Source organism: Chiloscyllium plagiosum, unplaced genomic scaffold (genome assembly GCF_037043375.1).
Source record: "Chiloscyllium plagiosum isolate Xiang-an unplaced genomic scaffold, Cpla_swu_hap1 HiC_scaffold_2, whole genome shotgun sequence".
NCBI lineage: Eukaryota > Metazoa > Chordata > Chondrichthyes > Orectolobiformes > Hemiscylliidae > Chiloscyllium > Chiloscyllium plagiosum.
Window position 1 is genome coordinate 147438497 of NW_028270140.1, and position 24818 is coordinate 147463314.

The following is a 24818-nucleotide window of genomic DNA, read 5'->3' on the forward strand; positions in this document are numbered from 1 at the left end:
CCACCGTCCCCAGAAAGAACCCCAGTTATCCAAAAACTGGAACCCCTCCCTCCTGCACCATCCCTGAAGCCACGCATTTAATTGTTCTCTCTCCCTATTCCTCGAATCTCTATCACGTGGCACGGGTAACAAACCAGAGACAACAACTCTGTTTGTTCTAACTCCAAGCTTCCAACCTAGCTCCCTGAAAGCCTGTCTAACATCCTCAACACTCCTCCTACCTATGTCGTTGGTGCCAATGTGGACCACGACTTCGGGTTGCTCCCCCTCCCCCTCCAGGACCCGGAAAACACGATCAGAGACATCACGTACCCTTGCACCTGGGAGGCAACATACCAAACGTGAGTCTCTCTCGTTCCCACAAAACCGCCTATCTGTGCCACGAACTATCGAGTCCCCAATTACTACTGCTCTGCTCTTCTTCACCCTTCCCTTCTGAGTAACGGGGACAGGCTCCGTGCCAGAGACCTGAGCCCCGTTACTTACCCCTGGTAAGTCATCCCCCCCACAAGTATCCAAAACGGTATACTTGTTCTTGAGTTATGGTCACTATCCCCAAAATTCCACCCATGAATCTTTTTACACTAAGGCAATCCCAATTAATATTCACAAAGTTGAATTCCCATACTTCCATAATCCTGTTTCGCTCACACCTTCCTGTGATTTGTCTACACGTGATCCTCTATCTCCCTCTCACTGCTGGGAGCTTGCCGTATTAATCCCAGCAAGGTAATCACCCCATTTTGTATCATTAGACAGGCTATGGCAAGACTATTTGCAAAGGTTTTCCATATTGAAAATTATAATCAAAAATGAAGAGTCCCAACTCTTTAATTACAGTTCATCAGTCTATTATTGCAGAGTACTACAAATTTGTAAACAATTAAATTGCGATGGTTATCTTTTGTTAAAAAATTATAAATTTAAAACAAAAACAAAATAAATCTGTACTCAACACAGTGTTATTTTATATCTACTAAATAGATTTATTCAGCTTTTCAGGGCAGCAACAGGGATACATTAAACCATGAAATCAAAGAATGGAATTTCAGTATTTCCACAGGAGGGAATTTTCAATATTTGGACCACATACTCTACTGACAATGAGAAGTATTTGTAGGGTAGGGCAAAGCACAGTTACAAGTAGCTAAATTCATATAATTAAGTAAAGTTGCTGCTGATCTTTCATGTTTATTGTACATCTAGGACTAAACTGAAAAGTCAGGCAAATAGTTTTAAGATTAGGTATTTTAGATTGTTAAGCAGCTTTGTCCAACTACCTAAAGACACAATCCAGTCCCAAGCTCTAGCCTGAATGTTTATATTTATTTTGCCCACTCTTCTAGAGGCAAACAGGTAATTAAAAAGGCAAATTTTAACTGTCAGCAGTAGGTTTCTCAACAAACTTTCTCAAGATGCCTTATATTTCAAAGTACGCACAACAATATGCTGGAAATTTAATTTAGGAAAAGTCGAATTCCCTTGGAAATGTTGTAAGTTTACTTCATTCTTCATTTAAGATTTGTTTTTAAATGTCTAAATTGCAACACTGCTGAAAGACCTCAGTGAAGAGGGTTGTCATCTAAATGAGACAGATTTGAGGTGCAGTACATGGTAGGAGGAAGCTTGATCAAATGCACTCAACACAAACCAGGAAGCACAAAATATAAATTCAAGTAAAGTTAAGCTTTCTGATCCAACATCACCTCACAGTAATATTGCTTGCACTAGTTAGGAAGCAAATGATTGTTATAATAAATGAAAACTGCCAAACAATTAATGACCAAAATATTTTCTAAAAACCTTTTTATTTTGAACCTCTGTCACTTTAACTCTCTTATCTCAAATACAAAACTCTCCTAAATTCCACATTACCCCAGCCTCTGGGAAATGACTACTTTGATTTCCCTCCATAATTTGCATGAATCATGACTATGAGCCTTTAGTCAACTCCTTTTCAAACTTGGCTATTACCTGGGGGATAGCAATGAGGTCTAGCAATGAAAAGCATCTGAGAATTTTGGGGTTTACATTCAGGAGTTAAAACTTGTACTATTGTCAAAATATTTTATATCTGCATTGGATCATAGAATTTTTAAATTTACCTCTAAATCATCCAACGAGCGGGTTATACTGAAACGTTTCGATCTCCCATATGATCGCCGAACAGAAGAACGCTGGAAAGCTTGATGAAATCCAACTGAATTCCCAGAAAACTTTGTGCCCTGTAAAATTAAACAAAATATGGTATCAGTTTTACACTTTAATTGGTAAAATTGAAAAGAAAACTTTCACAATAACTTAGTGGAAAAATGTGTTGCATGAAATAGACCATGAAAATGAAGTTTAAAAGCAAAATACTGCAAAGAGAGAAGCAGACTTAATGGCTCTGATACTCCAGTGGCCAGATAGTCATTTCTGCAGCATGATCAATGAAAGCTACATCAGAACTATGCAGAAAACCCAACATGAGAAAATCTTTGCTCAGGTGATTTAAAATTCCAATGGGATAGTATCCTAAAAAGGCCCTTAAGTGTCACACAATTTGAGGGTTTTAACTCAATGAAACTTAATACTTTCTCGGGAAAAGTTAGAGAATCAAAAATCTACTCTAATTTCCAGGTAGACTATTAAACTCAGTACCTAACACAACAGGAATCCTCTCAACCATAAATCCTGTGACCCTCTCCCATGCCCTGCCCCTGACAACCCACTCAACCTGACCTAAATCACCTTATTTTCTGAATCATACTCCTACCCAACACCTTACATACAATCTGGCCTGACATGCTCATACCCCCAACCAAATCCCCACCTGTCAACAATCCTTACAACCCAATCTAAACATCTACATATCCGAACACCTCCTTGGTCCAATGAAACATTCCCATGTAGCCACCTGGTAAGGATGGCAGACTGCTTTTCCTAAAGAACTCAGTGTATCAGATAGATTTTTCCTGACAATCGACAGTGGTTACACAATCACCATTAGTCTAATTTTTTTTAATTCTAGGTTCTTGTTGAAATCAAATTTTACCATCTGTGAAATTGTGGATGCTGGAAATCAGAAATAGAAACAGAAATTGCTGGAAAAGCTCAGCAGGTCTGACAGCATCTGTGGAGAAAAATCACAGTTAAAGTTTCAGGTTATCAATGTTACCATCTGTCATTGTGGGATTCAAACCCAGGCCCTCAAACATTTCTCTAGAATTCAAAAATTACCAGTCTAGTTATTCTTGCACCACCTATGACACATCCTTCTACCTTCAACTTATCCTAAACACTTGTGCATATATCTGGTACCCGGCCACCTCACCCATCTGCTACCCTAACCCATTTGCCAATCCACTGCCATCCTAGCACCTAATCCATAGTGCTACCATAAACATTCATCAATCTCCACCCATCTGACAACCCCTCAACTGTCTGGCACCTTTTTATTTAATTATTCATTCTCGGGTTGGGGGGTGATGTTGGCTAAGCCAGAACCTATCATCATCCCTAATTGCCCTAAAAAAGGACATGGTGAGCTGCCTTCTTGAACTGCCTTTCCTTCCAGTCGGGAAACACTTCAGCGGTCAAGGACATTCATCCTCCAAGGCGGACTTTGGAATACGCAACTACGCAGAGTTGCCAAGCAAAAACTGATAGCCAAGTTCAGTACCCACGAGCATGGCCTCAACCAGGATCTTGGGTTCATGTCACACTACGGTATACACGCATATTTTACGCACAATCACACTTACACACTCACGCAGACTCTCTCTCATACACATACTTTCTCAGACACACATACCTCCTACACTCACATGCCCATACCCCCCCACCCCCACCACCACCACCACCACATACTCTCTCTCTCTCATTCGCACACACACATGTGTCTATGGGATGAATTTGCATTTGCAGATTTGTATTTGCAGATACATTCTACTTTGTTTAAAAAGCACACCATCTATTGGCAGTCAGTCCATGTGACATTTAATAAACTTCTACTTTGGAAATGGAATCAGTTCTGACTCAAGGTTGGAATACAGACAGACGCTAATCTCACACCTTTAATGTATTGTCTGAGCTGAGACATCACCTTTTTTTAAAAACCTTAAGTTATCTCAGGAATTTGACTTGAAAGAAGTTCTGGGATTTACATATTAATGAATCAAAACCTGCAATCCAATCAAAGTGATTAAAGAGTTAACAGCAATGTAGGTTTACTCATTGTAACAGTTGTATGATACTTTGATCTTTTACTATAAATTCTGTGTCCTATGGTCTTGCCCTACTAGCTACCTGATGAAGGAGCACTCCTCCGAAAGCTTGTACTTCCAAATAAACTTGTTGGACTATAACCTGGTGTTGTGTGGGACTACAACCTGTTGTTGTGTGATTTTTAACCTTTGTCCTTCTTGATCTGCTGCAGTCTTTGGTGTGTAGGTATATCTACAGTGCTGTTAGTAAATAAATTCCAATATTGTAACCTGGTGGCAATGAAGGAATTCTGATGTTGTGTGTGGGAGGGGAATCTGCGAGTATTGAGATTCTCATGTATCTTCTAGGTAGAGGAGGCCACAGGTTTGGAACACATGGGTTCAGCAAGTACCTTGGTGAGTTACTGCAGTGCATCTTGAAGATGATACACACTACTACTACAGTGCACACACGGTGAGGAGAGTGAATATTGAAGGTGGGGGACGAAATGCCTTTCAAGCAGGCTGCTTTATCCTGTAAAGTGTCAAGATTCTGGAGTGTTGTTGAAACTGAACTTACTCAAATCACCTTACTATCCATATATTGCCCGACTCTCTCACTGAACAGGCACTCTAATCCTCTCAACTACCTGCCATCCAAATCTTTTACTTACCTGCAACCTTAACACTTTCAAATGGTCTAACCTTACGCACCTGCCACCCCCGACTCCTCAACCATTTGTCACCTCTGCATCTCCTTACCCTCCTTAAAGATCTGCCACACCTACATTATATATTTTGCCCTTTCACAGAAAGTGACTGGTTACGTGGCTGGATATTTAAACTTTAACATTGATTGTTGCAAAAAGGGGAGTGGGTTCTACGTTGAATTCACCGACTGCTTCATTCCTGAACAGAGAGGAGACTTACTAGGATGTTGCCTGGTATGGAGGGAAAGTCTTATGAGGAAAGGCTGAGAGACTTGAGGCTATTTTCATTAGAGGGAAGAAGGAACGACATTTAAATAGTCATTGTACAAACGTATGGATGATAATGGAATAGTATAGGTTAGATGGGCTTCAGATTGGTTTCACAGGTCATAGCAACATCAAAGGCCAAAGAGCCTGTATTGTGCTGCAATGTTCTATGTTCAATCATCCACTGGGATGGAATAGAAAGCTCATGTCCAAGCATCGCCAACACAAAATTGATCACAAAGTAAATACTTTCTAGGTTTCATTCATGGGATGTGACATTCATGGCTAGACCAGCATTTATTACAAATTTCTATATGCTTAGAGGTTAGTTATGAGACAAACACATTGGTCTGAGTCATATGTATGATGGTAAGGATGATAGATTTCCTTCACAAAAGAACAAAAATGAACCAGATAGGTTTGAATATTGACAATGACTACATAATTACCAGGTATAAAGGACCTCAGTTAGACAGACATAAACCGATTCTGTGGCAAGACCCTCTAAGCAATGTCACAAGAACAGAGTTTCCACTTATCACTCTGAGTATGTAACATTTCTCCTCTCCTGTTAAATTTCTTATCCAAATGCTTCCACCAGTCACTGGTCAAGCCTGAAATGGTTGATAATTTAGAAGCTTCAGAAAAGATTCAGAGAAAGGATACTAAATTAATTCCTGGATAAAAGCATTTTAGCTATCAGGATAAACTAAAACAGCTGGAAATCCACACATTAGGAAATTAGATTTATGAATGTACATTTAGTTCAAGGTTCATAAGAATCATAAAATCACAGTAGAAGGTTTATTCAAATAATTAGATTATGAAGGACCAGGGTTCAGAATTTTAAGTCAGCTATGACTAGATCTGGAATCAATGTCACAAGTTGATTCATTTCCCAGAGAACAATGAACCTTTGGAACAAGCTCAAAAAGTGTGGCACTGGAAGCACAGCAAGTCAGGCAGCGTCCAAGGAGCAGGAGAGTCAATGTTTCGGGCATAAGCCTTTCATCAGGAATGAGGAGTTTGGAACGGGCTGTCACCTTGACTGGGAGGCAGCAGGTGGCTACATTCCTTCAAAAAACAGTAAGTCCTCTTTCTGGTTGTGGGATATCACATTATGTGAAAGATAGGTACAGCTTAGAATGATCAAATCCAGAGTGATCTTCTGAACTAGCTTTAACTGTTAGACATACCAAAGGGTCTTTTCCTGTCTGTCATTGTTTGAATGTTTGTAATTTTATATCTGTGTTTTCTTACCTATTAGAAATAGATTGTATTCCATCTACCATGCCTCATTCATTCATAATTTTAAATGCCTAAATCATGTATCCTATAATCTGCCCCTTTCTGAAGGAAACAGCCCAATTTTCTCAAAGAGAAACATATGCAGTCAAATAACAAGGCCTCTAAAACCACTGTATCTAAAGTACAAAATAATGCTAGCAAGTGTCCTAAGAAAAATATAGAAAGATTAGAAAACTGAGAAAGTTAAATGAACTATCAGAATAAATGTCCAGCATTTCTTTAGATATATTTGATTTCACCGAGTTCAGGTTACTGGATTGGAAACTAAGGAAGTTAGGGAATACTATTCTGAATTTAAATGGACAACTTGGAAGAGCATTTAAAAGAATCAGCAAAGTCAATTATATTTTTACAAGATCTACATGAAGAACAAAAATGTAATAACCACAAGGATAGTGTTAGGTAAAAAGGGGAAAAGAGCCATCTTGTACTGAATGCTTTGTTTTCATTATTTTTATTACCAGAGAAGAATTTTAAAAGGCATATTTTAAATGTTATGATTAATTTATTTTACACTGCAATGCTGTTGAGCTAAGGCATGCTAGGACACAGGTTCATACTTGTTATTCCCCAGATAGCAAATCTATGACCTTATCTGAACCTTATTTAATCTAGATAAATGTGAGGTGCTGCATTTTGGTAAAAGAAACAAGGGCAGGACTTATACAATTGATTAGGGCCCTGGGTAGTGCTGTAAAACAGGGAAACCTAGAGGTTCACAGATTAGTACAACACTGTATAGGCCCTTCGGCTCTCGTTGTTGTGCCAATCTTTTATCCTACTCTAAAATCACACTAACCTACATACCCTACATTTTACAATCGTCCATGTACCTCTCCAAGAATCACAAACTGTCCCTAATGTATCTGACTCTACTAGCACTGCTGGCAGTGCATTCCACACACCCACCACTCTCTGTGTAAAGAACCCACCTCTGACATCTCCTCTAAACGTTCCTCTAATCACCTCAAAATTATGCCCCCTTGTGATACCAATTTCTGCCCTGGGAAAAGGTCTCTGGCTATACACTCTATCTATGCCTCTCATTATCATTAAGTCATCTCTCATCCTTCTTTGCTCTAATGAGAAAAGCCTTAGCTCCCTCAATCTTTCTTCGTAAGACATGCCCTCCAGTCCAGGCAGCATTCTGGTAAATCTCCTCTGCACTCTCTCTAAAGCTTCCACATCCTTCCCATAATGAGGTGACCAGAACAGAACATATAGGAATTGGGACATCATGTTGAGTGGGGCCTTTTCTAGAGTACTGTGTGCAGGTCTGGTTGCCCTGTTATAGGAAGGATATTATTAAATTGGAGAGGGTTCAGAAAAGATTGTTGCCAGGAATGGTTGTAAAATAGTTATAAAAATAGGCTAGGACTTCTTTCATTGGAGTGTAGGAGGTTGAGAGGCGATCTTATAGAGGTTTATAAAATAATGAGGAGCATAGATAAGGTGAATAGCAACGGTCTTTTCCCTAAGGTGGGGAAGTTCAAAACTAAGGGGAATCATCTTTAAGGCGAGGGGAGAAAGATTTAAAAAAGACGTAAGGGGTAACGTTTTTTACACAGAGTGTGGTGTGTGTGTGGGATGAACTGTCAGAGGAAGTGGTGGACGCAGGTACAGTTAGAATGTTTAAAAGACATTTAGATAAGTACATAAATTGGAAAGGTTTGGAGAGCTATGGGCCAAACGTAGGCAGGTGGGATTAGTTTAGTTTGAGAACATGGTCAGCATGGATTAGTTGGACGGAACAGGATGTTCAAGCTGTATGACTCTCTGACTCTATATAAGAGAAATACATTTGTACAGAAACTGGGGGAAACAAAGTGAAAGCAACCAACTCTTGTATCCCAATCATCAAAGATTTCTAAAATTGGCTGCCCATCATCTCCATTTTGACTAATGACAGAAACAAAGTTCTATGCAAAATAAGTACTGAGTTTCTAATTGATATAAATGTCGGGTCAAGCTATGTTGAACAATTTGATGAACAAATTCCAGTTTCTACTTTACACATGACAACCAACATCCCCATAGCCCTATCATCTGCTTTTTTTTTAGATTAGATTCCATACAGTATGGAAACAGGCCCTTCAGCCCAACAAGTCCACAGTGACCCTCCGAAGAGTAACCCATCCAGACCCATTCTCCTACATTTACTCTGAACATTATGGTCAATTTAGCACGGTCCTGAAGAAGGGCTTATGCCCGAAACGTCGATTCTCCTGTTCCCTGGATGCTGCCTGACCTGCTGCGCTTTTCCAGCAACACATTTCCAGCTCTGATCTCCAGCATCTGCAGACCTCACTTTCTCCTCAATTTAGCACGGCCAATTCACCTGACCTGCGCATCTTTAGATTGTGGGAGGAAACCGGAGCACCAGGAGGAAACTAATGGAGATACGGGGAGAATGTGCAAACTCCACACTGACAGTCATCCAAGATGGGAATCAAACCCGGGTCCCTGGGGCTGTGAGGCAGCAGTGCTAACCACTGTGCCGCCCCCAAATTATATTTATGAAATATAATTCCCCCAATCCGCAAATGCTACAGAACAAATGCGTGGCGTGGAGTACTAACCTTTGAATTTCACTCGGTTTGCTGCAGATCTTTAGTATTCCCCATTAAAAATTATATATAAAATGTTTTGGAAGCTACTGGATTAAACTAGTCATCTGATAGGAAAAGATCTATATTGTTTAAGACATAATTTTTGATAGAAAAAGATAGAAAGGCACAAAATATAAGTTAAGCAATGAAAACTGGTCAGCAAAAGTTTGACAAAGACAATAGGGAAAGGAAGTCCACACAACCTTTAATGGAAAATAGGTGTCTCATTTAGTGCTCATTAGATAGTGTTTCTTGAGCAGTTTCTGATTCTTCACCAAAGCTTGTGTTAACTAAATTGCAAGTTAATCACACATTCATGCGAACCCTAAAATTAGAGAGTTGTCACCAGATCTTTGCTAAAATGTAAAAAAAAATGTTTTTTAAATCTGTAAATAAATATACACAGATAAAGAGCTTTTCTTCTCTAAAGTGTAGAAAGTTTCAGGTAGTATAAAGGAGATAGCTGCTACTTTATTTAAAGTCAACCATGCTTGGAAATGGTCATTCTTTGACTATGTTGGCAAGTAAAATAAATAGGTTCAGTCCATAGAACAGATCCTTAAACAACGTTACGGTCAATGAAGTGAGATAAAACATAGTTACACCTTGTCTAACACCTAATTAACAACACAGGAATATCTTGGAGAACTGAACTAATACTGAGAAACATTACAAACACAAAAATAAAAGCTGCATACGAAGTATTTAAAAAATAATTGTTGCTATGATGGAATACAAATATGCTCATTATAAGCTTGTTACACTAAGATTCTGGAGATACTTTCAAAAGCTCTTCCACATACTTAGCAAAAGTACTGAATTTCTTTGCACAGTTTTCTAAATAAAATTACAAAATAAAGTTTGAATTCCACTTCCACTTCTTAGCAGTGCCATCTAGTGGAGTTAAAATGTAATGGTAATGTTTGCTTAATATTTAACATTATTAATTTTCAATAACATGCTTGAATTCTGCAGATTAATGTTTGAATGGTAGGGATATTATGAGTATATCACTAAATATACAAAGTGCTTTATTAAGGGGAAATAGCATTCCAGAAAATTAGCCCATAACCCCAATATGTAAAGGAATTATCATCTATCATCTATACTAAGTAGTATAATTCAAAACAAAACAAGTTTTGGTTCAACATTGATCTCAAACTCATATTTTCCTTGACTTTTTCCCCTTTGTGTCTCATGTCCTATTTCAAGATTAACCTATACACATGACCCTCCTCCTGCTTCCTTAACCCCTTTTCCACTAAGTTACTATCCAACTTCCTTTCCCAGTAATCTTGTTAACAGATATTGGTAAAATTCTGAAATAAAAACAGAAAGTGCTGGAGATACTCAACAGGTCTCACAGCATCTGCAGTGAGAGAAACAGAGTTAATGGCACTTTTTTTTAATTCATTTGTAGGGTGTACGTGTCACTCACTGGACAGCATTTATACCTAGTTGTCCTTGAAAAGGTGGTGGTGAGCTGTCTTCTTGAACCACTGCAGTCCACTTGCTGTGAACTGACCCACAATGCAATTAAGGAGGAAACTCCAGGATCCTGACAAGCAACAGTGAAAGAATGGTGATATATTTCCAAGTCTGGATGGTAAGTGGTTTGGAAGGGAGCTTGAAGGTAGTGGTGTTCCCATGTATCTGCTGCCCTTGTCCTTCCAGATGGAACTGGTCATGGGTTTGGGAGGTGCTGTCTGAAGACCTTCAGTGAATTTCTGCAGTGTGTCTTGCAGATATTACATAATGCTTCTGTTGAGCATCAGTGGTGGAGGGAGTGGATGCTTGTGAATGCAGTAATAATGAAGTGGGCTGCTTTGTCCTTAATGCTGTCAAGCTTCTTGAGTGTTGTTGGAGCTGCATGCACCTAGGCAAGTGGGGAGTATTCCATCACACTCCTAATTTGTCCCTTGTAGATGGTGGACAGGCTTTGGGGAATCAAGTGAGTTACTCACTGCAGTAATCCTAGTCTCTGACTTGCTCTTGTAGTCAGTGTTTACCTGGTGACTCCAGTTGGGTTTCTGGTCAATAATAATCCCCTGGATGTTCATAGTAGGGGATTCAGTGATGGCAACACCATTCAATATAAAGGTGGCTAGATTGTTTTTTATTGGTGATGGTCATGGCCTGGCATTTGTGTGGCGCAAATGTTACTTGCTACCTGTCAGCTCAATTATGGATATTGTCCAGATCTTGTAGCATTTGAACATGGACTGCTTCAGTATCTGAGGAGTCCCAAATGATGCTGAATGTTGTGCAATCATCAGCACACATCTTGAATTCTGACCTTATGATGGAAGATTATTGATGAAGCAGTTGAAAATGGTTGAACCTACGACACTACCCAAAGGAACTCCTGCAGAGATATCCTGGAGCTGAGATGGCTGATCTCCAACAACTACGGCCATCTCCCTATGTGTCAGGCATGACTCCAACTAGTGAGAGTTTGCCCCCATTACCCTTTCATTCCAGTTTTGGTAGGGCTCTTTCAAACTAATCTTTTATTATGTTACCAATTCTCTTATGTTAGGTACTGTCCTCCTCTTTCAAAAACTAGAGTATAGAACTAGAGTATTGCAGATATGTTTGAGAATATGGGTGGAGGAGAAAGAGATGAGGGCAAGGAGAGATGTGTAAACGAGGATAGAAAATTTTTAAACCAAGACTTTGATTAACTGGGAGCGAATGTTGATCATTGTGCTCAGGGGTGATAAGCAAATAGAAATTGGTGCAAGCATGGGCATGGGTGGCAGAGTTTTGGGTGACCTCCAGTTTATTATAATCAAATTATAGTTCAGGACTGCCTTGAAGCAGAATTAAAGGGATGAGTGAAGGTTTTAGCAGAGAAATGAACAGAGGCAGGGGCTGTGTCAGGTGATGGCACAGAAGTAGAAAAAGGCAGAGGATGCTGCAGATATGTGATTGAAAGTTCATCTTGGGGTCAGATACAACACCAAGGTTGCAAAACGGCTGCTTCAGAACTGCACACAGTACTCCAAAAGTGGCCTAACCAATTTCCTGTACAACCGCAACATGAGCTCCCAATTCAATGCTCTGACCAATAAAGGAAAGCATACAAATACCTTCTTCATTATCCTATTTACCTGCGACTCCACTTTCAAGGAACTATGAACCTGTACTCTAAGATCTCTTTGTTCAGCAACATACCACAGGACCTTACCATCAACTGCTTTTCCAAAATGCAGCAACTCACATTTATTTAAATTAAACTCCATCTGACACTCCTCAGCCCACTGGCCCATCTGATCAAGATTCTGTTGTAATCTGAGGTAACTTTCTTCACTGTCCACTGTACCTCCAAATTTGGTGTCATCTGCAAACTTACTAACTATACCTCCTATGTTCACATCCAAATCATTTATATGAATAACGAAACGATTGGTGGACCCAGCACCGATTCTTGTGGCACTCCACTGGTCACAGGCCTCTAGTCTGAAAGGCAACTCTCCACCACCACCCTCTGTCTTGTACCTTCAAGCCAGCTCTGTATCCAAATGGCTAGTCCTCCCTACATTCCTTGTGATCTAATCTTGTTAACCAGTCTACCATGAGGAACCCTGTCGAACGTCTTACTGAAGTCCATATGCATCACGTCCACTTCTCTGCCCACATCAATCCCATTCATTACTTCTTCAAAAAACTCAGTAAAGTTTGTGAGACGTTTTCCCATGCACAAAGTCATGTTGATTTTGTGCTACATGTTCCTTTGTGCTACACATGACTCCAACCAACAGTTTTACCCATGATATCAACTGACTCCAGTTTGAAATCCTTGATGCCTTACTGGTTAAATGTTGCCTTGATATCAAGGGCTGTCACTCTCTCCTTACCTCTGGAGTTCAAATCCTTGCCTTTCCAAATACATGTAAATTCTATCCCTCAGGACTCCCTCCAACAACCTGCCCACCACCAATGTCAGGCTCACCGGTCTATAGTTCCCTGGCTATCCTTACCACCTTTCTTAAATAGTGGCACCATGTTACCCAACCTCCCGTCTTCTGGCACCTCACCTGTGACCTGTGATCAATGGTACACTTAATCAGGTCCTGGGGATTTATCCACTTTTATGCATTTCAAGACATTCAACACCTCCTCCTCTGAAATATGGACATTTTTCAAGAGGTCACCATCTATTTCCCCACATGCTATATCTTCCATATCCTTCTCCACAGTAAACACTAATGCAAAATACTCATTTAGTATCTCACACATCTCCTGCAGCTCCACACATAGGCTGCCTTGCTGATCTTTGAGGGGCCATATCTCCCTAGTTCCCTTTTTGTCCTTAATGTATTTGTAAAAACCCTTTGGATTCTCCTTAACCTTATTTGCCAAAGCAATCTTATGTCCCTTTTTTTCCCTCCTGATTGCCCTCTTAAGTAAATTCCTGTTGCCTTTATATACTTCTCAGGATTCACGCAATCTCTGCTGTCTATACCAAGTATACACTTCCTTCTTTTTCTTAACCAAAACCTCTAGTTTCTCTAGTCATCCTCAATGATAACAGCCATGATGTTGATTAGGGGGGAAGTCAGCATTGAATATCAAGTGGCTAGCCAGTCCTAAATGTTGCCTCGGTCTTGCTCGTATCTACACAAACTGCTTCAATATGAGTTGTCACGAATAGTGCTGAACATTGTGAATAACCAATGAACATCTCTACTTATGACTTTATGATTATGGAAGATCATTGATGAAGCATCTTAAGATGGTTTCATCTAAGACGCCACTCCGAAGGACTCCTTCAGTGATGTCCTGGGGCTGAGATGATGAACCTGCAAAATGACAACCATGTTCCTTTGTGCTAAACATGACTCCAACCAACAGTTTTACCCCTGATATCCACTGACTCCAGTTTGAGATCCTTGATGCCTTACTGGTTAAATGTTGCCTTGATATTAAAGGCTGTCACTCTCACCTTACCTCTGGAGTTCAGCTTTTTTATTCATGTTGGACAGAGGCTGAAATGAGGTCAGGACTCCAGCAAAATCCAAACTGAGTGTTCATTGATCGGATTTTTCTTTTGCAAGTGTACTTCATATCACAGTCGACAATACTTTTCTTCATTTTGTTGATGATAGATAGTAGACTGTTAGGGCAATATTTGGCCAGGTTGGATTTCACATACTTTTTGTGATTAGGACATACTTGGCAAATTTTCTATGTTGTTGGGTAACTGCCAGGATTGCAGCTGCACTAGAACAGCTTGGCCAGCGGCATGGTCAGTTTTTTAGCACTAATGCTGGAATGTTGTCAGGGCATAACCTTTCCAAAGGATCACATTGGATATTAGGAGCCATTGGCAAGAGTGAAGCCAGAAAGGTTGCATGGGTTATCACATGCCATTGGGGTAGGTATTGAAGCCTAGGTTGACATTGAGGGTGTGGTAGCCACGTTCATGCATCTAAGGAACAAAAAAAAAAGAAATAAGGAGGGAGAAGATTAAATATGAGGGTAAGCTAGCCAGTAATATAAAGGAAAACTGTAACCTTCTTTAGATATATAAAAGGCAAAGAGAGGCAAAATGGACATTGGGCCGCTGGAAAATGATGTTGGAGAGTTAGAAGTGGAGAACAAGGAAATGGCTGAGGAACTGCATAATTACTTCACGTCAGTCTTTGTGGTGGAAGACATGAATAATATCCCAAAAATTCAAGACAGTGAGAGGGCAGAGCTGAGCATGGTGGCCATCACCAAGGTGAAAGTGTGAGAAAAACTGAATGGCCTGAAGGTGGATAAATCACCTGGACTAGATGGATAATACTCTAGAGTTCTAAGGGAGATAGCTAAAAAGATACTGGAGGCGTTAATGGTGATCTTTCAGAAATTGCTTGAGAGATCCCAGAGGACTGGAAAATCGCTAATACGAAACCCTTGTTTAAAAAGGGAGTAAGGCAAAAAATGAAAAATTATAGACCAGATAGCCTAACCTCGGTCATGGGTAAGATCCTGGAATCCATTGTGAAGGATGAGATTTCTGAATACTTGGAAGTGTATGGTAAAAAGGGCAAAATCAGCATGGCTTCATCATGCCTGACAAACCTGGTAAAATTCTTTGAGGAAGTAATTGGCAGGTTAGACCAAAGAGAGCCAATGGATGTTAGCTACCTGGACTTCAAGAAGGCCTTTAGGAGAAAGTGAGGACTGCAGATGCTGGAGATCAGAGCTTAAAAGCCAGCAGGTCAGGCAGCATCAAAGAAGCAGGAGAATCGACGTTTCGGGCATAAGCTCTTCTTCCAGCTTTTCCAGCAACACATTTTTAAGTTCAAGAAAGCCTTTGACACAGGAGGCTACTGAGTAAGGAAAGGGCCCTTGGTGTCAGAGGCAAGTTGCTAGCATGGATGGAGGTTTGGCTTTCTAGAAGAAAGCAGAGAGTGGGAATGAAAGGGTCTTTCTCAGGATGGCAGCCTGTGAGAAATGGTGTTCTACCAGGCTCAGTATTGGGACCACAACTTTTCACTTTATACATTAATGATCTAGACAAAAGAACTGTGGGCATTCTGGCTATGTTTGCAAACGATACTACGATAGGCAGAGGAACAGATAGCATTGAGAAGGTGGGGAGGCTGCAGAAGGATTTGGACAGGGTAGGAGAGTGGGCAAAGAAATGGCAGATGGAGTACAATGTGGAAAAAAAGTGTGAGGTCATGCACTTTGTTAGGAAGAATAGAGGTATGGACTATTTTCAAAATGGGGAGAAAATTCAGAAGTCTGAAGTGCAAAGAGACTTGGGATTCTCTCAAGGTAAATTTGGAGGTTGAGTCAGTAGTTAGTATGGCAATTGCAATGGTGGTATTTATTTTGAGAGGACTTGAACATAAAACTATGTACTTCTGAGGCTCTATAAAGCTCTGGCACAGTTTTGCACCCCATATCTCAGGAAGGCTGTACTGACCTGGATTGTGTACAGAGATGGTACATGAGAATGGTCCTAGGAATGAAAAACTTAACATATGAGGAACATTTGACGTCTCTGGGTCTATACTCAATGAGAGTTTAGAAGGATGCGAAACTTACAGAATACTGAATGGTCCGGACAGTGTGGATGTTGGGAAGATGTTTCCATTGGTAGGAGAGACTAGGACCAGAAGGAACAGCCTTACAGCAAAAGGAAGACCTTTTAGAATGGAGATAAGGAGAAACCTCTTCAGCCAGAGAGTGGTGAATCTATGGAATTCATTATCACAGAAGGCTGTGGAGGCCAGGCTATTGAATACACTTAAGACTGAGATAGATAGGTTCTTGATTGTCAAGAGGATCAAAGGTTACAGGGAGAAAGCAGGAGAATGGGGTTGAGAAACTTATCAGCCAAGATTGAATGGCGGAGCAGACTCAATATGGTGAATGGTCTAATTTCTGCTCCTATGTCTTATGGTCTTATGAAATGAACTAGCATAGATAGGCCAATGGAGGGATGAAAGCAAAAGGGAAGTTTTATATTTTCATCTTTATTTTCAAATTCTGAACATTCTACCAGAGCCCTCAAGCAGGCTTTCGACCCAACACTCCTTAGGAACTCGTAGCTACTTGACCTCTTCCCAAGTCGCCTTGTCTGACCCCCTAAGTCAGCTCACCATCCTCGGACTGAAAACAGGAAGTGCGAACAAGTGTTTTTAACCAGGAAACCAAATGTCAATTTCAATGGAAATGTAAATCTCTTCCTATATGCACAGAAACCCACAACCTATAATACTCCAGGCATGTATCTCAATTGCAGGTCACAGTATTAGCTTCAAAGCACAAGATAAAGCATGGTGGCCACTACGGAAAATAAAACTCCAAAGCCAGGATCTGTAGTTGAAAAGGAGTACAAGGGACATAGCTGTAAAGGGAAGAATCTAATGGCAGAAAACATCCTTAGAAGATTTTAAGAAACAAAGTTGGAGAGGAGAAAACTCAGAGTAAAGAAGCCTTAGCACACTTCGGTTACAAAATTATGAGCAGAAAGATTTCCAAGGGTGCGAAAAAGACCTAAGAGTACTTTGAGGTTTGTCCAAATACTGGCAACACATTAATTGAGTAAAAACACAGGGTCAGAACACCTTGAAACTCAGAAGAAAAGTACTCAGGTCAGTCAGCCATGGTAGTCCATAGGGATGGAACTGCGATAGAGACTTTGACATTACCTCAACCTTTGACAATGGGGAAGGCCCACAATGAGGCCAGAAGGAGGTAGTCTAGAAGAGACAGTTTCAGCACTATGGAACATCGTCAGACAAAGGAACAGCATCACCAAATCAACAACTGTTATTTATTTTAAGGCAAATAGCTGATATTCTGGCGGGATGAAATATGGAAGAACAACGAGTTGATTAAAGTATTCAATGAGTACTTTGGTTCCAAACGTGAGCGTATAGAAAGGATATAATTTGTAATCTTTGCAATTTTTTTTCTTCATTCATGGAAATGAAGTCATCGCTGGCTAGGCCAACATCTATTGCCTATTCCTAATTGTGCAGAGGGCAGTTTAAGTGTTAACAGCATTGTTATGGGTCTGGAGTCACAAATAGGCCAGACCAGGTATGAATGACAGTTTCCTTCCCAAAAGGACATTAGTAAACTAGATGGTTTTTACTGACAATGGATTCACGGTCAACATCAGACTCTTAATTCAGGTTTTTTTTAATTGGATTCAAATCGCACCATCTGCCAGGGATTCTATTCTATTCTATTCTATTCAAAGCCAGGTCCCGAGAATATTACCAAGGTCCATGGATTATCAGTCCAATGATAATAACACTGGGCCATCACTTCCTCTTTGGAGAATCAATACAAGGCTATTTAATGGATTTATATAATCCAGCAAAATGCTGCTGAATTAGTTGGAGACCGTATAGTTGTCGATGTGAGGGCTGAGAATCTCTTGACTTTCAGGTAATGTACAGAGAGGCAGAACTATTCCAAATCTGTACAACGCCAAAACTCTCATGTTAAACTCACACATAAACCATTGGTTATCCAATCAGAGTTCCAGCTCATCTCAAAATGTCAACTTTTGACAGGATGGGGAAATTAGTGAAATTATGAAAAGTGTTAATAGTGATATTATTATCACCATTATGTTAATAATTATATGAATGACATGAACTTATTTGTAAAGACTTTTTTAAGAACAATGTAAAGCAAATATAGGAAAACCGGAGGGAGAGGTGGTGCAATGAGAATTATACATACAGTGGCTCAGTAGTTAGCACTGCTGCCTTACAGTGCCAGGGACTCAGGTTCAATTCCACCTTTGTGTAACTGTCTGTGTAGAGTTTACATGCCCCCCTCCCCATGTCTGTGTCGGTTTTCTTCAGATGCTGCAAATTTCTTTCACTGTGCAAAAATGTGCAGGTTAGGTGGATTGACCATACTAAGTTGTCCAGTAGTGTCCATGGATTTGTAGGTTAGGTGGATTACCCATGGGAAATGCAGCATTACAGGGATGGGGTGGGCCTGGGTGGATGCTCTTCAGAGGGACGGTGCAGACTCGATGGACTGAATGATCTACATCTGCCCTGTAGGGATTCTATAGTATAAATCAAAATGTAACTGATTACATGACTAACATTCAGTGAGGGGAAAATAACAGTCTAGAATGAGAATGTGTGGCAAGTGTCTTCGACAGTACTCTGGAGAACTGTAAAAAAAACCCAAAATATTACAAATGCTAGAAGTCTGAATTAAAAATAGAAAATGTTGGAGAAACTCAGGAGTTTGTTAATGCATTCATGAGATGTGGGTGTAATTGGCTAAGCCAGTGTTCAATTCCCAACCCAAAGTGCCCAGAGGACAGTCAAAAGTCAACCACATTGCTGTGGATCTGGAGTCACATGTACGTCAGACCAGGTAAAGAGGCATATTTTCTTTCCTAAAGGAATGACACAGGTCCAAAAAGTCACATTGCTTCTGGAATGACAAACCACTAACCACTCATTATGAAGCTAACAAAGTATGACCTCCAGTACTTTTTTGAGGCATGGATCAGGAAAGTGGACAAAATGTATCAACAGAAGGAAGATTAACATCATTACAGATAATTGTGCTGCATACTCTGTCATCACTGTTCTTAAAAATGTGAAGCTGACTTTTTTGCCTCCCAAAATCAAGGCCAAGCTCTAGCCAATGGATCATAGAATGATTAGAAACCTAAAAATCAAACTACTGCCAGCAGTTGATCTCTCACATTATCACGGTTATCATTAAGAAGCATATTTTATATCATTAAGAATTCATATTTTCACATTAAAGGATCCAGTGGAATTGGTGATCATCATACAATTGTAGCGTGAAAATATGAATTAAATCTCCCTCATTTCTAGATCCTTAGATGGTTCCATGACACAGTCCCAAGAATCTATTGGAGAAGTATTCTATCAAATCATCTTCCAGACCATTTTTGCCAATTTAATCGGTCGCATTTCTGAAGATTTAAGTTCTACTCAATTACTACATTGCCATTGTTACTAACTTCAATTATTTATTGTTTATCATATATTTCTTGTTCTCTATTCAATGGTAGAATAGTCAGGGATCCTAGAAAGAACTCTGACCAGTCGTTTCTGATCCTTGTTATTTCTAATCTCCTCCAGTACTGTTGATTGTACTTCAAGATCTTTTGTGCCAACATCCTTTTTCACATTTTGTGCTTTAAGCTGGAAAGTGAAACACTCCAATCAAAAATATTAATCTTTTAAAAATCCAATTACCTTGATATGAAGGGAAAGCCAGCTAAGGTCAACTGGATAAATTGATTAAAAGGTATGGTGTTAATTTAACAACAGGATGGAACATGTTTAAAATGACAGATTTCCAACATGCCAACATCAGAAATCTGTCATCCAGCAGAAGTTTCAACCCTACTGTCAGGTACTTAGCTACTACTTATTACAACATTGCTGCCAATGTCTAACCACATCACTTCCTTCAATGTTAGAAAGGATGTCAACAGAAGGCAAAGAAAAAACTTTCACTGACTAATTTTGACCAATGAAACTTACAGGCATTCTGCCTCACTCCCTGCTGTCAGGTGCTGGATCCACCAGAGTTAAGGATAGATGTCATGATCGTCAAAACTGACTTCACTTACAGTATGTATTCTCAAACCTTTCTTTAGATAGTTTTCCAATTGAATTCCAATATGGAAAAACACCATTTAGGGAGCTCAATCACCAAGACTTTTCCTTAACCTAGTTTAACCTTAATTTATGAGACTTCATCACTTGCAGAGATATTGATAACAAATCACACATTCATGCATTCGAGACTACTGTGCAGTGTTACTGGTACATGTTGCAAAGGGTAGTGCAAGTATGGAATTAGCTGCCAGAGAAAGTGGTGCAGGCTGGTAAAAGTACAACATTTAAAAGGCACCTGGATGGGTATACGAATAGGACGGGTTTAGAGGGATATGGGGTAAAAACAATGACTGCAGATGCTGCAGAGGGATATGGGCCAAGTGCTGGCAAATGGGACTATATTAGTTTAGGATATCTGGTCAGCATGGCTGCATTGGACCGAAGGGTCTGTTTCTGTGCTATACACTTCTATGACTTTATAAGTGTTTATTTGCTTCTTATTGTGATTACCGAAGTCATTTTGGCAATAGGTCAAGCCAGGCATGGGCAATTCTAATGTTTCAAGAAAATCTAAACTACATGCAGAGAGGTGGAGGCAAGAACTGCATCAGAAATATTTCAGGAGGAAAAAGACTAAATTCAATCGCTAAACTGTGTTGAGCTATGTCAGTCACTGTGGTAAGAATGTTTAAAATTAGTTACAGCTGTGAACTAAGAGCAAAAGGGTAGAGGGATATTTTTAAATTTAGCTGAGGATCCTTCCTGCTCTGCTGCTAGTTGCCTTTTATCAAATGAGCAGCACAGAAACTGTACACGCATTTTTTAAAATGTTGGCTTCTAACTGGAGTATTTATCTTAATGAAGCAGTAAGAATGGTGCTGGGTTTCCCAAGGTTACCATGTGAGAATCAATACATTTTGCCTCTTTTAGGGCATCCTGCGAATGAAGTAGAGAAACCTATGATCCACTGAAACTAAAACAGGTTAAACAGGAGAAGATGGTGGCATTGTGGTAATGTCACTGGGTCACAAAGCCAGAGATCCAGACTAATGCTATGTGCACAAATCTCAGCATGGCAACTGATGGAATTTAAATCCAACAAATAAAATGAATCTGGAATTAAATGCTAACAACAGTGACCATCAAACCATTGTCATCTCACCAGTTTGTCGCATCAAGCTGAGATGTGTGTCATGAAATTTTCAGGAAGCATTTCTGCTTTACCAGGGTGTTGAGTCCATGCCCATGCTTCTATTATTGAAGCCAGTATCTGCTGGCGCCAGACGCCCTTACTGACTGCACATGAGCAAGCCTCTAGATCTGCGGATATGTAGACTTCCAAAAGAAAGTGTATGTTGGAAATGCTTGTCACATTGAAGGATGCCTTGATGCTGAAAAGATTGGGAACCACTGCCTTACAGACAATATCCCAAACATGACCATCACAGGGTATAACTGTCCTACCAGAAGAGGCGTTGGCACGGTGTTATATACAATTGAGAGGGAGTTGACAATTAAGATTTTGAATCCCAAGAGGTCTAATGGCATCAGGCAAACATGGGCATGGAATCCACCTGATTACTACTACCCGTCACTTCAGTGATGAATCACCATGTTGAACATCACTTGGAAGCAGACTGACAGGACAGAAAATGCACTATGGATGGCAAATTTAAATATCCATCACTAAGAATGACTCAGTAGTACTGTTGAAACTAATTAATTCCTAGATCATAGCTGTCACACAGAGTCTACAGCAAATGCTGAGGGACCAAACAAGAGAGAATCTTACTTGACCCTGTCTGCACCAACACAGAGACATCTGTCCATAACAATATTGATAGTAGTAACCACCACACAACCCTCCTCTTCACACAGTGCTGTTTGAATCACCACGAGAAGTGGGACGAATTTTGACAGATCTAAAAACTCAAGATGGGCCTCCATGAGGACTATGGACCATCAGCAACAACAAACTTATATTCAGTGTAAACTTGTCAACTGGCATTACAATCAAGCCCGAGATAAATCCTGTTTTCTCACCTCAGTTGATGATATTACAAAGAACAAAGAAAGAACAAAGAAAATTTACAGCTCAGGAACAGGCTTCTCGGCCCTCCAAGCCTGAGCCGATCCAAATGTATTGTCTAAACCTGTCGCTCAATTCCTAAGCATCTGTATCCCTCTACTCCCCACCTCCTCATGCATCTGTCCAGACGCATCTTAAAATGAATCGAGCATGCCTGCCTCTACCACCTCTGCTGGCAACGCGTTCCAAACAGCCACCACCCTCTGTGTGAAGTACTTGCCACTTGTATCCCCCTTAAACTTCCCACCTCTCACCTTGAAAGCGTGACCTCTCGTTATTGAATCCTTCACCCTGGGAAAAAGCTTGTCTCTATCCACCTGTCTATATCCTTCACGATTCTGTAAATCTCAATCAGGTCCCCCCTCAATCTCCTTTTTTCTAATGAAAATAAACTTAACCTACTCAACCTTTCTTCATAACTCGCACCTTCCATACCGGGCAACATCCTCGTAAACCTTCTCTGCACCCTCTCCAAAGCATCCACATCCTTTTGGTAATGTGGCGACCAGAACTGTACACAGTATTCTAACTGCGGCCAAACCAATATCTTGTACAATTTTAACATGGCTTGCCAGGTCTTATACTCAATACCCCGTCCAATGAAGACAAGCCTACAAACATAGAAACATAGAAAAATACAGCGCAGTACAGGCCCTTTGGTCCTCGATGTTGCGCCGATCCAAGCCCACCTAACCTACACTCGCCCACTATCCTCCATATGCCTATCCAATGTCCGTTTAAATGCCCATAAAGAGGGAGAGTCCACCATTGCTACTAGCAGGGCATTCCATGAACTCACGACTCGCTGAGTAAAGAATCTATCCCTAACATCTGTCCTATACCTACCACCCCTTAATTTAAAGCTATGCCCCCTCGTAATAGCTGACTCCTTATGTGGAAAAAGGTTCTCAGGGTCAACCCTATCTAAACCCCTAATCATCTTGTACACCTCTATCAAGTCACCCCTAAACCTTCTTTTCTCCAATGAAAACAGCCCCGAGTGCCTCAGCCTTTCCTCATACGATCTTCCTAACATACCAGGCAACATCCTGGTAAACCTCCTCTGCACTCGTTCCAGTGCCTCCACATCCTTCCTATAGTATGGCGACCAAATCTGCACACAATACACCAGATGCGGCCGCACCAGAGTCTTATACAACTGCAACATGACCTCAGGGCTCCGGAACTCAATTCCTCTACCAATAAAAGCCAGTACGCCATATGCCTTCTTCACAGCACTATTTACCTGAGTGGCAACTTTCAGAAATCTGTGTACATGGACACCAAGATCCCTCTGCTCATCCACACTACCAAGTATCCGACCATTAGCCCTGTACCCCATCTTCTTGTTACTCTTAACAAAGTGAATCACTTCACACTTACCTACATTGAACTCCATTTGCCACCTTTCTGCCCAGCTCTGCAGCTTATCTATATCCCGCTGTAACCTGACACATCCTCCCTCACTGTCAACAACTCCACCGACTTTCGTATCATCCGCAAACTTCCTCACCCAACCTTCTAGCCCCTCCTCCAGGTCATTTATAAAAATGACAAACAGCAAAGGTCACAAAACAGATCCTTGCGGAACACCGCTAGTAACTGCACTCCAAGATGAACCTTTACCATCAACTACTACCCTCTGTCTTCTTCCATCCAGCCAATTCCTAATCCAAACCTCCAACTCACCCTCAATGTCATACCTCTGTATTTTTTTGCAGTAGCCTACATGGGGAACCTTATCAAATGCCTTACTAAAATCCATATACACCACATCTATCGCTTTATCTTCGTCCACCTCCTTAGTCACCTTCTCAAAGAATTCAATAAGGTTTGTGAGGCACGACCTGCCCTTCACAAAACCATGCTGACTATCCTTGATCACATTATTCCGATCCAGATGTTCATAAATCCTATCCCTTACAATTTTCTCTAAGACTTTGCCCACAACAGAAGTGAGACTCACCGGCCTATAGTTACTAGGGTTATCCCTACTCCCTTCTTGAACAAGGGAACCACATTTGCTCGCCTCCAGTCTTCTGGCACTATTCCTGTAGACAACGAGGACATAAAAATCAAGGCCAATAGCTCTGCAATCTCCTCCCTTGCTTCCCAGAGAATCCTAGGATAAATGCCATCAGGCCTAGGGGACATATCAATTTTCACCCTTTCCAGAATTCCCAACACCTCTTCTCTACATACCTCAAAGCCATCCATTCTAATTAATTGTGACTCAGTATTCACATCAGCAACAATGTCCTGTTCCTGAGTGAATACTGACAAAAAGTATTCATTCAGTGTCTCCCCAATCTCTTCAGCCTCCACACGCAACTTCCCACTACTATCCTTGACTGGACCTATTCCTACCCTAGTCATTCTTTTATTCCTGACATACCTGTAGAAAGCCTTAGGGTTTTCCCTAATCCTACCAACTAAGGACTTTTCATGACCCCTCCTTGCTGCTCTTGGCTCTCTCTTCAGATCCTTCCTGGCTACCTTATAACTCTCAATCGCCCCAATTGAACCTTCACGCCTCATCTTTACATAGGCCGCCCTCT

General features: G+C 40.6%; 1 protein-coding gene across 3 annotated transcripts in view; it reads right to left on the reverse strand.

Moving 5' to 3' along the window:
- Positions 1-24818, reverse strand: part of rgs12b (regulator of G protein signaling 12b) — a 280716-nt gene that overhangs the window by 204695 nt on the left and 51203 nt on the right. For all 3 annotated transcript variants that reach the window (XM_087974225.1, XM_087974213.1, XM_043703699.2), the window contains exon 3: positions 2106-2225. In XM_087974225.1, the coding sequence (XP_087830351.1) occupies positions 2106-2225 (120 nt within the window). The remainder of the gene's footprint in view (positions 1-2105; positions 2226-24818) is intronic.